This window comes from Oryza brachyantha, chromosome 2 (genome assembly GCF_000231095.2).
Source record: "Oryza brachyantha chromosome 2, ObraRS2, whole genome shotgun sequence".
NCBI lineage: Eukaryota > Viridiplantae > Streptophyta > Magnoliopsida > Poales > Poaceae > Oryza > Oryza brachyantha.
In genome coordinates this window covers 13594947-13611712 of record NC_023164.2, presented here as the reverse complement: position 1 = coordinate 13611712, position 16766 = coordinate 13594947, and the positions used below count along the sequence as shown (strand labels likewise).

The window sequence follows — 16766 nt, the reverse complement described above, 5'->3', positions numbered from 1 at the left end:
ACCACACCATTTTGCATGAACCACACCATTTCGCACGAATCACACCGTTTCCACACGAAGCGCACCATTTTGCATGAATCACTCTTTGTAGGCGATTGGTTTGTCCCGCCTTCAATGAGGCCTATTATCATAGGAGAAAAGAGCTAGGTGGGTCGGCCAACCGCCCGCATAAGCCCGTTTTGGTAGTCTGTATAGCGCTAATATGCTGTAGTGAGAGACTGGAGAGGGATCAAAGGCTAGCAACAGGTACTTCACTGGCAGCGACAATTATGAGCACCACTTTCTTCGCACCGAAAATCTTATCCATTCTCTTCTCTAGTGCTAGAGACTATGCCATTTTTTTAAAACCAAAAACCAAATTAGGGTGGAGAAAGGACGTGGGTCAGGGTGTGCGGATGGTTATAAGGGAAAGGTTCGGATGACTATTCACTAGTGAAGGTCGGTAGACACAAGTAGATTGTGATGCAACCATAGATACTGGAGCTATGAGATTGGGATATGACAATTGATACGGTCAGTAATAGGGGTGTGGGATTTAGTGATTTGGAGCCAGAGGATGGCATGGCCAGTCATGAGATGGGGATGTCAAGCGACTACCCAAGCTTAGTGGGGGAGGAGCAGGGTAGGAGGATGGAGAACAATCAAATTAGCGAAGCTCGCCAGCGTTGGTGAGGCAAAAGTGGGGCAACATGTTGGTGGAGAGGAGCATGGCAGTGGATGGGTGAGTAGCCTACACATCACGTGGGAAACAGGTAGAGAAGAGAAAAAGATAAGAATGGTTATGTGACGGTGTGATTGTTCATGCTATCTAGGCCATACAAAATTAATGAAATTTTGCATAACTTTGACTGATATTATATTTATCGAGTTTTAAAGGTACAACAATATTTATAATCAACACCGCAGGTAGCCCCTGCCCCCAATCCACACCAGGGAAACCCTCGTTGTTTTTTTTAGCTATGTTGAGCTTTGGGCCTCAGGTGTAAAATAGGCCAAATTAAAAAAATGGCTCGATAAACTAATTTTTGTCTGTTTGGGCTAAAATACGTTTTTCATTTTATCATATGAAATATATATAGGTATACATAGGATGTATATATATATATATTTAAAAAAAATCTTAGATATACATATGGATGCTTTGAATTATAGCTGGGCCGCCCCTAGGCCTCGAGGCCGGTCGTGTGCGCACACACACCCAATTGGCTCAACCGGCCAGGCTATATGGACACACCGACCCGCGGCACACCAAACATGTCTTTTTATCTTTGGGAAACACTACGAGTACAGGACAACGAGATCAGAGCTAGCGACTGGAGTGGATTACTGCAGCTGCAGGCTGTGGCATGCAGTGCCACTGCTAGCACTCTGCAGGGCAGCACAGGCGTGTTTGCCGTAGCTAGGAGAATATCAAGGCCAAGCCCGATGGTACGGACAAGACAGGGAGCACTATTAGCTCTAGTGTCTGCCATTCGTTGGAATTTGCGATCGCTTAAGGCACCGTACTGTGGACCATGCCCCCCCTCATTCCTGTCTGTCTAATCTATGGATCATAGAATGTGGCAATTCATGCCCACTGTGCAAAAGAGTTCAAGCGCTTGTAAAATACATTTGGGACAAGAATACATTTACTACTCCCCAAAATATATAGCAATGCCAAATCCTGCCATCACAAAAAATATTGGTAAGGTTTGAAATGGCAATGAACCAAACAATCGATTGGTGTCAGTGAATTAAGGAAAAAACTGGTCATTGCCAACACTAATTTTTGTTAAAGATTGGTTAGAGAAACGTTTGGTTTTGCTATTAATGTAAAATTTTGGGCATTTGTAACACTGATTTTTCTATTTTACAAGAATGCCCCTCAAATGATAATTGTAGTGGTATATTTTGTAATTTTTAGTGCTAGTTTTGCAATAACGATTTAAACTTACGGTAAATTTGCAAATGCCCTTTACGTTTTTGTTATTGGCATAATTTAAAGTAGCCAAAAATATGGAAATCACATCACATTTTGGCCAAAAATCAAATGGTTGTAATTTCTAGCATTGCCATTTTTTAGCTTGGCTGAGTTTGAAGATAAACCAAACAAGCCGTAAGTATTCAGGTGTAGTGAGTTTTTAGGTTTATTGATATTCAGGTGTAGTGAGTTTTTAGGGTGTGTTTCTAGCAAGGTTTTACAAATTAGATTTGATTTAATAACAATATTGCTGATATATATTATTTGTTTAAAGTTATCAAATTTGTGTTCTAAAATGTGAAAGATGATGCATTCTAGACTTTGCAGTATAATTGGAATGTGAGCAGAAAACATATTCGAACAATTATTTTCTATTTATTGAGGTGATCATGCTTAAAAAGGGAAAGTAAAAGGGAATCATCCACAGATTTTAATTTGACAATGATGCATGCTTAACTTTAGTTCAGCAATCCATAAGATCTGTCAATTGCATGAAAGCACGCATACAACGAGACCAATGGTACCCGGAGAAACATAGCTCAACTTTTTCTTCTTAGATCACACAAACAACATTGGGATATTAAGCTGCCTTTGGAATCGAGCATTTAACTTTTTGCCACTCTTTTACGAATATTCATAACAGACTTGTCATTAGACCCATATGTCATAGACTCATGCGGGCACACATGTCATAGACGGTGAGTCGTAAATTTGTTTTGACCACTCGTAAGAGTGACAAAAAGTTAAATTTCCTTTTTTAGTTAAAGATTTTTAGTGAAATCCAACCAAACCCTGTAAATAAAATGTATTATAATAAAAATAGCAGCGAGAACATGGCACTTCCGTCTAAAAAAAGAGTCCTACATAATGTCCTTTCCGCAAATTAGAATCGCTCAAGAATTACACCTCCGACCAAATACGAAGTGTGTTGTACTGGTGTCCGATTATTGTTGATGTACAAATCGTCTGATTCGGATCATTTATGTCACTAACTTGCCACATCCACTTGGAAATATCATGGATTTGTTGTTCACCACAATTTCTTCTTTCTAATATTGATATTTATTATTTAGTTAGTGTTCGATTAATTGAGTATTCACAAATACTATATGTTTCCACCTACAAATATAATTTAGCAATCTGATTTGTAAATATTTCTCTTTTATAAAATATGAAGGATAGACAAAATTAAAATGTTAATATCTAAAACATAGGTTCTTACTTTTCTTCCAATATTTAATAATTACTAAAATTGGAAATTATTTAAATTACGCTTATGGTATAGGAACTTGCGTGGTGGGTGCAAATAGATACAACAACTTGAGAATTGCCCATTTGGATACAACAACTTGGTTAGTCCATGCGAACCGGGTCCAAAACGAGCTAAACTAATTTAGCTTGGGACAATCTGGAGTCCTGAATTGATCGGGGAGATAAATGTATTAAGATCCAATATTCTTTCGTGTTTTTAAAACCATTGTCGCTTCAATACCAGAAGAATGATGATTAAATTAAAAATTATTTGGTCAATACATAGAGAGAAACATCGATTGATTTTGGCCAGAATTTAAACAACATCATGCTTTATTTATCGTGCCAGTGTTACCTATCTCATGGCACATTTGAGTTTACAAAGTAATATCTTGCCTGTCTCATAAACATTTTAGTTTACTGCTTATTTGGTTTCAATCCTGACATTACATCTTTGGGTGGTTGTTTGGCATTTTAATGGAAACAGACAAACAACATACTTGAAAACAAAAAATAATTTGTGAATAAAACTTTTATATACGTATTCTTAGCAATCTAAACGCTAAGACTAGAAAATAAAGTGAAAAAAACCCAAATTCAACCCTAAATTTAAGATTGAAAAATTCATATTTTGGCTTATAAGCATTAGTAGAAGCAAAAATATATGGGTGTTTATGGACATATAAATGTGAAGATTTTTGTAACAACTCCTATACACAATTGATTTTCTGTAACTATTCTATTAACATACTAATATTGACAAAAGAATTTCCTATTTGCTAGAAATTACCTTAAATGGCCTTCGCTTAATCAAAATATTTAAATAAGAATAGAAGGCACATATGGTGTCGCGGGTTGAGGGATTTTCCTCGTCAGCAAGAATGTTAATTCTCTATTTCCCCTAAAAATAGCTCTCTCCATGTACCATTTTGTAAACTAATAAATTTTCAAGTTTCCTCATTAGAAAATGTATTAATTTGCGCTGAATTTACTTGCGTGGATAGATTTGTGCCTTTTGGCCTGGGTGTACACAGACCAGCCAAGTTGTTACAACTATTTACATCCACCACGTAAGTTTATATATCATAAGCGTAGTTTACTCAAAAAATAATATGTAGTCCTATCCATCTTGAACTTATCATTAGGTATTGATTAATGAATTAAAAAATATTACACAAAATATAGTTTACATAGACTCTTCTCTAAGTTCTCTTAATATGAGCCACTTTATACTTTAATGACATAAAAGAAAATACATTCAATATATAACTAATATTTATAATATATATTCATTGAGGATAGAAGGAAAATATGAGAGATCAAAGGCGCAGAGGCTGATCAAGTGATGGCCTCAGCCCTCCGGTAAGTTGGCAAACTTCCAATGTATCTCAAAATATATTTGTTGATTGCTTATCTAGCTATACGAAGGAAACCCTATGGTCAAGTAATCGGTCGTATGTATCCAGCTGGACACATTTATCGTTATAAATGCCTTAAGATCTGTCAGGCTGTCCCCGACCCAAAAATTGGAATTTTTTTATACATACCCTCAAATCACTATGAATTGACCCTTACTTTATGTCAATAGATATGATTTTATTATAATATTTGTAGTAGAAATTTTATAGATAAAATTAGAACTAAACTATATAATATTTTATAATAAATTTGAGTGTGATATATCTTGTTAAAATATATGAATTGATAAATATATCTTATAAAGTTTCAAATAAAATAATTAATATACTTATAGAATATATAATTAGATTTAGATTTTACTACAAACTAAACTATAAATTCGATGACCATATCCAGTAGAATATAATAAGTGATCATATCCTATCCATTAATAACCGTGAACAAACAGTCCCTAAAACACTTCGGATGCTTTGCGTGCTGCCGGTGCCGGCCGAGCTGCTGCTTTACTACAACTATTTTTGGTTTTTTTTGAATTTTTAATTTTATTTATCAAATAATTTATAAATTTAATTTTGCATTTCAAATAATCACGAAACTAACCTCCTGCAGCCCTCTGCGAGGGTGGAAAGGTGATGTGACAAACGACCACTCGGTCGGGACAAACGACCAGAAACGGAGGCATGACAAATTTTGCATTTTGGCCCTTTCCGCCCTCTGTAAGGGCGGCAAGGACCTAAGGTAAATTTTGCGACCGAATGGCCGTTTGCCATGTCACCTTTCCGCCCTTCTAGAGGGCGGCAAGAGATTAGTTTTGTGATTTTTTGAAATACAAAATTAAATTTGTATTATTTAATAAATAAAATTATAAATTCAAAAAATTCACTATTGTTGCGCCTCGCTTGTTGGGCCATGGCCCAAGGCCTCTGCTCTACCCGGCCGAACAAAACTTGCCAAAAACTATTGATAGCCTGCGGGCATGCGAAAATCTTGGACAAAATCCAACCTATCACTCATCAGTTCTCTGAGGCCAATGGCAGACGATATGGACCCGTGTTCTATGGATCAAAAAACCACCGATTTATATACTCACTTCGTATTTTAAGGGATGATGTTGTTAATTGTTTTACATATTTAACTATTCTTCTTACAAAAAAATTATATTATTATAATTAGAATTATTATCAAATATATTTTAATTATAACTTTACTTTTTACACATTTACACAAAATTTTTAAATCAAAATGTGTATAAAAATTAACAATGGCATATATTAAAATATGGAGATAATACGTGTCTTCAAGCTCAATCACCACTTGCAAACACCGAATAGCTAGGTTCAGGGCCGGGCCAGACCGCGGGGCGGAGGGGGCGACTGCCTATGGCCCACACCAGGAGGGGGGCCATTACCCTATTTTTCGGGTGTTGTGAAGAATATTTTGGATAATATTGATAAAAAAATATTATTGTTGATTTTTCTTGAAGAAATGATCGTATAAGTTTATCTTTATAACTCCCAATAGGTATATCTCATTAATAATTTAAGATATTTATATTATTTTAATACTTTAATTTTACGTTTCTATTCTATACTAGCAATGTTCATCGATATGATTGTATCATATAGTTATATAACTGTGTATTATAACTAAAAAGTAGTCTAAGGGCCTATAATGTTGAGTTTGCCTTAGGGCTTCGAGGACATAAAGCTGGCTAGGTTGGTTTGTGTTGTCCTGTCTGTGAAGACAACCTTTTTGTTTCATCGGGTGGTAATGAGTAACGGTATGCACACGGTAGAAAAATTTTGCTTGAAAGCTAAAATGCATAGAATATGTTAATATTAAAATATACGGCTAGTCCTTAAATTTCATTGGTGTTCTACTTGGTCCCTGAATTTATAAAATGTAATCTTGGTTTTATGGTATCCCTGTTGACGTTGAAAATAACAATCAACATGTCACACATGAAGGCTTGGGAGTCAATCTTAGACAACTCCAGTGCAGGACCTAAATTCTTAGAAGGTGCGCGGACGTGCCAGTCAGTTTGATCCTGCAACTGACAAGATAAGTAGTAAAACAAGCCGATCGGCTATCGAGCCGATAGGACACTAGTAATCCAGCCGATCAGATATGAATGCTGCAACGGTTAGCCGATAGGGTAAACGATCGGCTATAAAAAAGCTTGAACCGGCCAGAAACTTGATAAAAATAGAATTAAATTAAATATTATACCAACGTAACCCGCCAGGTTACTTATTAATCTCAGTCGATCGGACGAGCCCCTATAACCAGATCGAACTAGAAGTATAGAGATTGGACTTAACCAAGATAGTATGCAGTCGAGCACGATATGATTATAGGAAGCATGAAGATCGATAAGGCTAATAAATAAACCGACGAATTACTTGAAATAAACAATGAATCATTGTTGCGATCGGCTAAAACCAATTTGCATGTAATTCTCATAAGCCGATGCAACCTAAATAACTGCCGATCTTACCAAATCAAGCCTATTGGTATGCAATAAAGCAATCGGCTACTACATTGACGTAAATATGATAAACATGCAGATCGGCAAAAATCATCGGCTATAGACGGCGGACAAACAACCAGTATCTTTAAAATACTTAGCCCAGATTGCTAAGAATAATCATAGAAGATCTGACCCAACCGAGACAGTTCAAGATTAAACCTAACAATGTCAGGATAGATACTAAATAAATCTAGATTGCTATAAAGCCAATGAGCCGATGACTGGTAACCTATCGGCTAGTACTCCAATAGAACAATGAACAAAATACATCGATCTGATATAAACCATCTGACAAACGCAATCTACTAGATCGGATCGAACTAAGACAGTACTAGATTGAAGATGTCAAACAACGAATATCAAACCAACGTAGATCGTCCAAAGTGATCGACCAGATCAACTCAAAATACGAAAGTGATCTAAGTTGAAACTAGATTAGAAGATCGGACTAAACCGAGATAGTCCTAAAGCCGATGCGATTACCGTGGCCTGGCGGAACGTAGGACTTACCCCTTCGTCGGAGATCGAGACAATGCAGCCCCACGTCAGGTACCAAGTTCCGCCGGAGTTGAAACCTCAGTTAGGAGGGTGGCGATGCGCCGAAAGTATTTGATCTAATTGATATGTAGATGATTTACAATAACCGTGTCTTATACCCTCAAGTGGATGCTAATCCGTGTCGGACACGACCCCTAATAGATAAAAAGAAATAATAAATTCTATCTCTAACGCGACACGGTTTCTAATAGATAAAAGAAAACAAACAAGTCCCAATCGGACTCTAATCTCGTAGAGATAAAATCCTAACTAACTCTAACTACTAGATAAAATTACACCGCCAAGCCTTGGTCTTCATGATTCCCTGTTGAATTCGAACTCTTGCGGATAAAATATCTATCGGCGATTGCACATTTCCTTATCCAAATCCAATACGGAAATTTACCAAATTTTGATGTTAACAGTCCCATGGTCTACTGTCCTTAAATTTCACTGGGGTTCTACTTAGTCCATGAATTTACGTAACTCAGAAGATGAGATGTTTGCCTACCATAGTAAAAAAATACATTTAGACCCCTTAGCGAAAAATAGACCTCTACAACTAGACCCGTGAAACAAAAATGTGATCACAATTAGTGTCGGTGTTTACTATATACACATAGATATACCTCAGTGCACAGCTAGGACATACAATCATAGGGCATATTCTCCTTTGATACATTTGTGATGAACCGCTACCTTTAGGAGCCATGCATTGGGGCATGTAAGAAGGTAATTCACCACCACAAATGGTGTCAAGCTTTGGCTCGACTTATTGACCCTCACCACCACCGTACAACCAGTAGCCGGTCTTGCCTTTTCACTGGCCTAACAACCACTGACACACTACACTCTGCCACTGCCCTAATCATTTTTAGTGTCTTTGATTGTAAAATCTTTAGCCATCTAACATGACAATAGAGAGCCTTCATCTCCGGTACTGTGAACACCATATTCATGGAAAGTGGCTATTTTATCATGGTAAGACCAGACCTTATAATCCTTCATAAACAACCCTCCACTAGATGTGACCTTATTACATTGATACTTTACTAGGCTTTCTGATTTTTGCAATCAACGACGGAAAAGATATTTTGAACGAGCCATTCCAATGAATATTATGAAATGTGTAATTTCAATATTTATCCAAGTAATTGCATACCATTAATAACCTAGAGAGGAAAAAAAATGAATCATACAAATTAAGTAGTAGAAAAAATGATGGGTTTCATCGTACGAAGCGGTGTGAATCGTACAAATGGCTTGTTTCATCGTGCGAAACGGTATGTTTCACCTGAAATTTGGGTTCCACGCGGTACACTACAATGGCCTAGGTGAAACACTATGTTGCATTGTGCTAAAATAGTGTGTTTCAACGTGAGATGAGTCAAAATGGGAATCAATACTCTTCTATGAACTAAGCTTGTGTCTGCCATGAAATTACATACCTGAAAATATAATAGTAACGGTTAACAAAATATCCAAAACATCTCATACACGTTCACCCTTAGCGAAACTAAGTTCTCTGCATCGGACCAATGAAATTAAAAAAAAATAGTAGTTATGGGGTAGGAATACATGTATATACCTTGTATTGCAACTTCAACCATTGAAATTAACTTCAAAACCTTTCCCCCATATGTCGCTATTTTTTAGAAAGGGAAACTTTGCATAAAAATGTGTTAGGGTCGGCCTTAGGAGTACAATTAAACTGACCGTGAAATCATCACAGACAATCCTTTGTCATAGGTGGTGCACTTAACGAGACCACCTGTAAGTCACAAGAGACTAGGTTTAGCAGCCCGCCTAAGATAGGTTCATTTTTTGTTTTGATGTGAGTTTGAACTGTGGATTGGAACTCTAGGTGGAGGGACCGTTGACCATTTATTTCCATCCCTAGAGGGTAGCTTATATGAGCAAGTTAAGTGTTCTATTTCCGGTAATTTCTCTCTTTGATATTTACTTCTATTTCCCATCATTTGATGTTTCTAGGATTAGAGTTGTCTTGTTGTTCAAAATGTTCGTGGCATTAGGTGATATCTTGTCCCTAGCAGTGCTTTAGTGAACCATTCTTTTATCTCTTTTTTATGCCACAACTATGATCTAAGTATGGTTGAAATCCTTTGGTGATTGGACTTGTGAAAATTTTCTTTTGCCAGCGGTACTTTGACCAAACTTTGGTTTGACTAGGTTGATGCTTTCAGTCTGACCTGGAGTTAGTCGGACCAACTAAGTGCCTATTATTTGACCGCCCCTATTTAGAAAGACACAAGTCCCATCATCAAATCCTTTCTTTCATGCTTAATCTTGTTGGTCGTGTTCCAATTATTCTTTCACAGTCATGACTCCTCGTCATAAGGAACTCGTTGAACAATGTTCCAAAAAAAGTGCCATGATCTAGATTGTCTCTGAATGATAATGAAGATGAAGACTACGTGATGGAATAGGAAGAAGCAAATTTTGAAATGGAAAAAGAGGAAGATGAGGAACAACCCACCTTTCCTCAAGGTGACCTAACGACTCCGCCTCCCATATCCTACAACATAGTACTTGATACAAGTGTGGTTTTTCTAGTCCATTTGACCAACCCAAATGAGTACCCTCTTCTACATGATCATGATCAATTCAGAAGGGATTGTGATTCAGATGATCCTAAATTATATACATATACCTCGTATCAAAAGGTGTTTGAATAGGTCTATACTCCTACCTGAAAGAGTAATCAAGGCCGAGAGGAGGGATGAATAGGCGATAAAACTTTAAACTTAAATGCGGAAGCTGAAACTTTCAAAAGTTTCGGTTAGCCCTTCGGAACTTTCGGAACTTCCGATAGCACCAGATCTAGAACAATAAATGCAAAGATGTAACTAACCAAATCACAAACTAGTGGACAAACTCGAAGCTTTGCACAAACAATAACTAGGGTGTGCGTGACAACTAAAAGCAAAACTAAAAACACAAGTTAAAAGATTTCACCACAAGGTTGCACAGAGACTTTTTACTAAAGTTTCAATCCTTGACGGGATTGTACTCTCCATTGAGGAGCTCAACTTGAGCCGGGTTTTCACAATCCTTTCCTCAGGGTTGCACTAATGCACTCCCCCTCACTCGAGGTGTCTCTTTCCTTGTAGAGGTGAGACCCGTCCTTCACAAATCTTTACTCGGCTCACCACAAGAACTATGGTGGCTCAAGGAACAACGCCTAGCTGTCTATGTGTCCTCAACCACCAAGAGTAATGAGCTTGGAAGAAGTTCTTGGTGATGAATCTAGTGCTTAAGAAATTTCTTTACGAAGTCAACACCAAGCACTCAAACCAACTCAAATCCACCAACCCTCTCACATACAAAATCCAACCACTTAGATCCGTGAAGAGGAGGAAGTGCGGAAGCAAGACTGAAAGTGAATCTTAAGAAAACAAGCCAAGGGCCAAATGAATCAACAATGCGAGCAACAACCCTAGCTTAGGGGTGGGAGGTATTTATACCCCCCACTTATTTTCTGCCTGTTGGGGGCAAAAGATGCTCTCTTCGGAACTTCTTAAGGTCTCTTCAGAACTTACGGTCAGTTCAAAACGACAGCACCCAAACACTTATAATTTTAAAATCAAATGCGAAAAGTCAAATATTTAGAAGTTTCGGTCAAATCAATTTGAAACTTTCGTAAATCTTACATTACCGAAATCTACCATCTTCGGAACTTCCAAATCTTCCTTCGGAACTTTTGAAAGTCTTACAGTACCTAAATCTACCATCTTCAGAACTTCTGAAACTTCCTTGTGAACTTCCAAAAATCTTACAATACTCAAATTGCTCCGCTCGGAACTTCATAAAATCCTAGCATAACTCAAAAAGATAGCAAGAGATACACATTAAAAATATTTCCGGAGACAGGATTCATTCGTAGAGTTCATTGCGCACCACTCTTAATTTATAGTACAACATTCCTAATTGACTCAAAAACTAAATAACCACGCACGCCAACACGATTATACCGTTTTTCTTCTCTTTTCCATATGAGCGACACAATGACTTGGCTTACGTGGGGACTAACCAATCCTTCACATTCTCACATAAATCATTAATCCTTACTATTCAATTGTCATTAAAGACCAAAATAAATTGGGGGCCTAGATGCACTTGCACTACCAAGGCTTTTGCTGATCACGAATATATGTCGCTGCCACGGGCGGTACCGCTAGAAGGAAAGGGTCATCAACTATTCTAAGGTAGTGTGGTTGGGAGTGAGGGCAGAGACCTCAATGCTTATTAGGGAGGATTGGAGGAAAGTTGACTACGAAGAAGATATAGGACTAAAACTACGTGGATTGAGATTAGGGGGTATTTTGCTGGTTTTTAAAGTAAAGTGTACGTGAAACATCTAGTATAGTATTAGAGTTGAGGGGGATAAATATAACTTGTATGATATTTATTGTGATAAGTTGGATTTTCCCTTTGAAAAGAAAAACGTTCAAACTTCACTTGTGTCACCCAAACAATATATATGATTGATATGAAAGTTGTTGAATATTGATTTAGCAGGAGTTAAAAGGGTAACTGATAGACAACGATGAACCAATAACTTCACAAATATTGTGTCACACTCCGTTGTGATTGTCTAGGACCACTGCTGCCAACAAAATCCATCCTTCAGAATGACCGTAGAAGTATATATGTTTTAGCGTCATTGGTTCACGAAAAGTAAGCATTAAAAATTATTTACAGATAAAACTTTTATATATTTTTTCTTAACAATCTAAAAACTAAAGCTAAAAATTAAAGTACGATGATAAAATCTACTATTAAGATCAAATTTAAATTTAAATTTTTATAGACATAAATGAAAAGGTGGGGACCACTAAAAGCAAAGTGATCGATGGCGAGAGTAACAATATAATTAAGTTGCCGTAAGTTCGACTATTCGCGGCATTCCAGCTCGATGGGCATACGAGTGAATAAAGAGTAATGGATGGATCGATTCATCGGCCGTTGGTGGAACATTACAACGACGAGAATCGGTCGGTGAAAGCTTCGATCGGTTGAAGAACTCGTCAGAGAGAGGGTGCCTGCACCAAAGTCAAATCTGGGCTTTAACTACAAACGAAACCTGCCTATCTGCCACCTGAAACAGTTGACAAACCGGCCTAGCTTTGCTGTGCTTTGCTTAATTAATCTTCTGCAGCTGCACATATGTCATGTCATGCCTGCAGATGGGCAACACTCAGCACCAATCCTTTTCTTTGTGCTAGCCATATTTGCTCGTTCTCCTACATATTTTGACATGTTCAGGAAAGAAATATATGTGGACTTTTTTCATACATATATATGGTTCTAGACTTTTAATTAGTTAGAGACAGAGTTATAGATGGATTCATCGCGTACACTGTCACTATCCGGCCGGGTCGTAGAATACAATAAAGGCAAGTCAAGATTTTCTTGTTCTTTAATTATTACAAGATAATAAGATAATATAGTGCATGGCTCCAGACATGAGAAGAAAATAGAAGGAAAAAAAAGTTAATTAAGAAGTTTTCTTTGCCTCCGGTCCAAGCTTGGCCCACCAACACCAAGGAATGCAGGTTTGGTTTGGTTACTCAGCATGTGTCAGTACACTCATGCAGCCCTGCTATACAATCAAATTCATACCATCCAAAGATGAAGGAATTTTGTGAGTTAGTAGCTCCGATCAGTCGAGGTACGGCTAATAAAATAAATGAAGCAACCAAAAGATAATTTATGAATAAAACTTTTAAATTTAAATTTTGATTATGACCGTTACCTAACGTGAAAGTTTGATTTTTTATTTGACACGATTGATTTTTAGATCTATGTTTGATAATTTATCTTATTTGTTTTATCATCTTAGCTACTTTAAGCATAATTTATATTATAAAAAAATTGAACAACACGAATGGTCATCCAAAAGTTCACAGTGTAAATAAAAAAAATAGAGAAGTACTTAAGTTCAACATGAAAAATACTAAATGATATTGTATTATCAATAATTCATGGCCCAGACTTTTAATTTTTACCACAGAATTAATAATAAAAATGTATGATAAAAATCATATGAAAGCTAGACAAAATTTTACGGTTCTTGAGAAAGTACCTCAAGTACCAAATTCTTAGTATAAAAAATTGTCACCTTAAGATAACTAGATAGTAAGGAAAGGTACTAAAATTTTATAAGCTATCATTTCAAAGATAAATGCTTGAAAACTAGATTCATATTAATTTATATAAAGATATATTTTCTAGTTCCTTTTCACAGCAGTATAAGCCCATGAATTGTGTTAAGGCAGTTCTTTTTTCAGTCGTTACCTGCAGAAAATCATATATGCACAGATACCTGATTCTATCATGGCGCCGTGTATTCCTGTGTATATTAGATTTTTTTTTCACATCTCTTGGCATTTCGCACACACCTAGAAGCTTATCCATTCAACGTGTGGCTCACAGGCGACTCCAGCCTCTGATTTTTTGTTTCTTTTTTCTTCAACGCCAACAGGAAAGAGGGACCAAATATCAGCTCACAGACAGAGAACAGGTTGCTCCCGACAAGAGATTGTCCTACAATATCTGTATCTATATGCAGGTACTGCTTGGGATCTTTTTCTTCAAATCCTGTGGTGCATCACCAGCTCTAGCCATCCAAGTTTTGCTGATCCATCGATCTCCAACCCATACTGCCCATTTATAATTTTTATTATTCATTTCATCATGTAGCGAGAGGCGAGACCGGCATCGATCCATGAGTTGTTTCAACAATAAATAAAGCAAAGATGTGCATTAGAGTAAAGATAGACCATATGAATAGTCAATCTTGTGGGTATTTAATGCTGTGGAAGGTGCCTACTAATCAAAATTGTAAAATATTAAAAAAGGGGATAGTTTTATGCCGACAGTTTTGTTTAGTCCAACTTGCACGAGCTTGCCGGGAACCTGATCATGCAAAATTGTAATATGTTCTACATGTTCTTTGATTTCTGCTTATGAAATAGCCTTACATAGGCTGAATAGTTCGTGATAAATCTGTCAGTATTAATTTCTAGTTTTTTTTTGTCATTGCAAAATACTGTACCCTCGATCAAAAACTCATTCTAGTTAGATCTGGGAGCACACAGTTTAGATGTATGCTTCATAAGGAGATTTTTTTTAAAAGAACATCTTTGCATAGCCTAAAACGGCAAAAGAAATTAAACTTTTTGCTAATTTACATAGTAAAATTACAGTACAGAAAGTCAGCAGAATTAAGATCTGGTAGCTAGATGACATATAGTAGAATTGTAAGTACAAGGATTACATTATGCAGAAAGCATGCACTAATCAGCTGAACAGAAATTGACACCGCACCTATATGCAAGGAGAGGAAGAGGGAGCTGATGAACATCCAAATCTGGAAAGTAATATGTGTAATTATGAATTCTATGCAATATATTCCATCCACAATAATGAACTACAACCTTGCCCTGGCCAACAAAACTGATCACTTGCCTACCTAGGTAGCCCCCCTATCTTCATCTCTCCATGGCCTCTAATTAACTTCATCAAGCAAGCTGTTCTCCCCCAGCTCCCTTTTCCTCTTCTTTGTGTTGTGTAAATTAATTCAACTTAATAATCCCAACTCGAACAACACATAACATACATGCAAGTATGTATACTCGATCTTGTAGATGAGCAAGCAGTCTCTTGGAAGATCGACATGATACATATGTATATAAGAGATGATCCACAAGAATGGACGGGACATGTACATATATATACTTTGTGCGTGTATTTCATGGCGATGTTGTTGCTAGCTATCAGCTGTAGTCTCCGCCTCGTCCGGGCGCCGACGAAGGGTTCGGCTGCTGGCGGGCGATGAGGCGGGCAGGGAGCGGCCTGCCGGTGCCGGAGCCGCCGCAGCTGCGGCACGGCATCCGTCCGGAGCCGGCGCAGGTCCGGCAGCCGGAGTCGCCGTCGGACCAGCGGTTGCAGAGGCACTCCACGCGGCCGCTCCCGCCGCACGTGGCGCACCGCGGCCGCGCGTCCCACCTCGACGCCGCCGGCAGCCCATCGCCGCCCATGGTGCGGTTGGCCATGGCCACCCCGGCGAGCATCCCCAGCCCCGCCGACGCGATCACGATCGGGCCAACCATCTCGAGCTCCCAAACAAGGACTCGGCCGGCAACCTCGCCAAGCTATATAGCTATCTACTCTTTCGCACAGATGAGTAGATGACCAGAACTAGAGGAAGCGAAGGAGGAAGAAGAAGAAGAAGAGAAGGAGGAGGAGTTGATTGCTTGCGTTTCTTGGCGTATATACTGGGCAGGGAGGAAAAGATTTGTTTGGCGGGGAGGAGACGGCGAGCGTGCGACGGTGGGCGAGGCGTTTTTGTGGGCGAGGGCGCGCCGGAGCGCCGGGTTTATAGGATTTTTTTTCACCCCCGCGCGGACCGGGTGGAGCGCTAGCTGCTGATGAGGTTGTGTGAAGGGGGATGGGTTGCGTGGCGTGCCGTCCCGCGCGCGCCGCGCCGGCGGCAGCGAGCGCGGTTGGGTACGGTTGATTTGGAAGGTAGCGAGGCGGTGAAGGCGTGTCCGCCTTGCTACCTTTGCCTTGGGAGTAGCGGACGCACGCACGCGGCTGGAGTACGTGGAGAGCCGTGCATGCACCTGGCTACCTCACCTCACATGATCTTGGCGTATTTGTTGATCGGTTTAATTAGATCTGTATTTTCTACCGTAGAATATGAGTTAGTTCGGGTGCACGGCACGGCTGTCAATAAGCCGAGCTCAAGCGAGCCAGCCTATCTAGGCTCGAGCTCGCCTACGTACGAAATCTTTGAGCTTTTAGGCAGGCTTGGCTCGAGCTCAACGTGATTATTGAGTATGTGATATAAGTATATTTTTGATAAAATTATGTGACATAACTATCAAGCAGTAGTTATAACCACCTCGTTATTTAGATTTTTTAGGTGCATGTTTGCATGTATGGGATGTGGTTAGACGTTTTGATGGTGAAAAATTAAAAATAAATAAATCAAATTTAGATAAAAGATATATGCTAGTTTATTACATTCCTGCATGCATGCCT

General features: G+C 38.5%; 1 protein-coding gene across 1 annotated transcript; it reads right to left on the bottom strand.

The window, feature by feature from the left end:
* Positions 1-14944: 14944 nt before the first annotated feature.
* LOC102719361 lies at positions 14945-16130 on the bottom strand. Its single transcript, XM_040520874.1, has one exon. The coding sequence runs from the start codon at positions 15830-15832 to the stop codon at positions 15497-15499; it is 336 nt and encodes a 111-aa protein (XP_040376808.1). The 5' UTR covers positions 15833-16130; the 3' UTR covers positions 14945-15496.
* Positions 16131-16766: the final 636 nt, after the last annotated feature.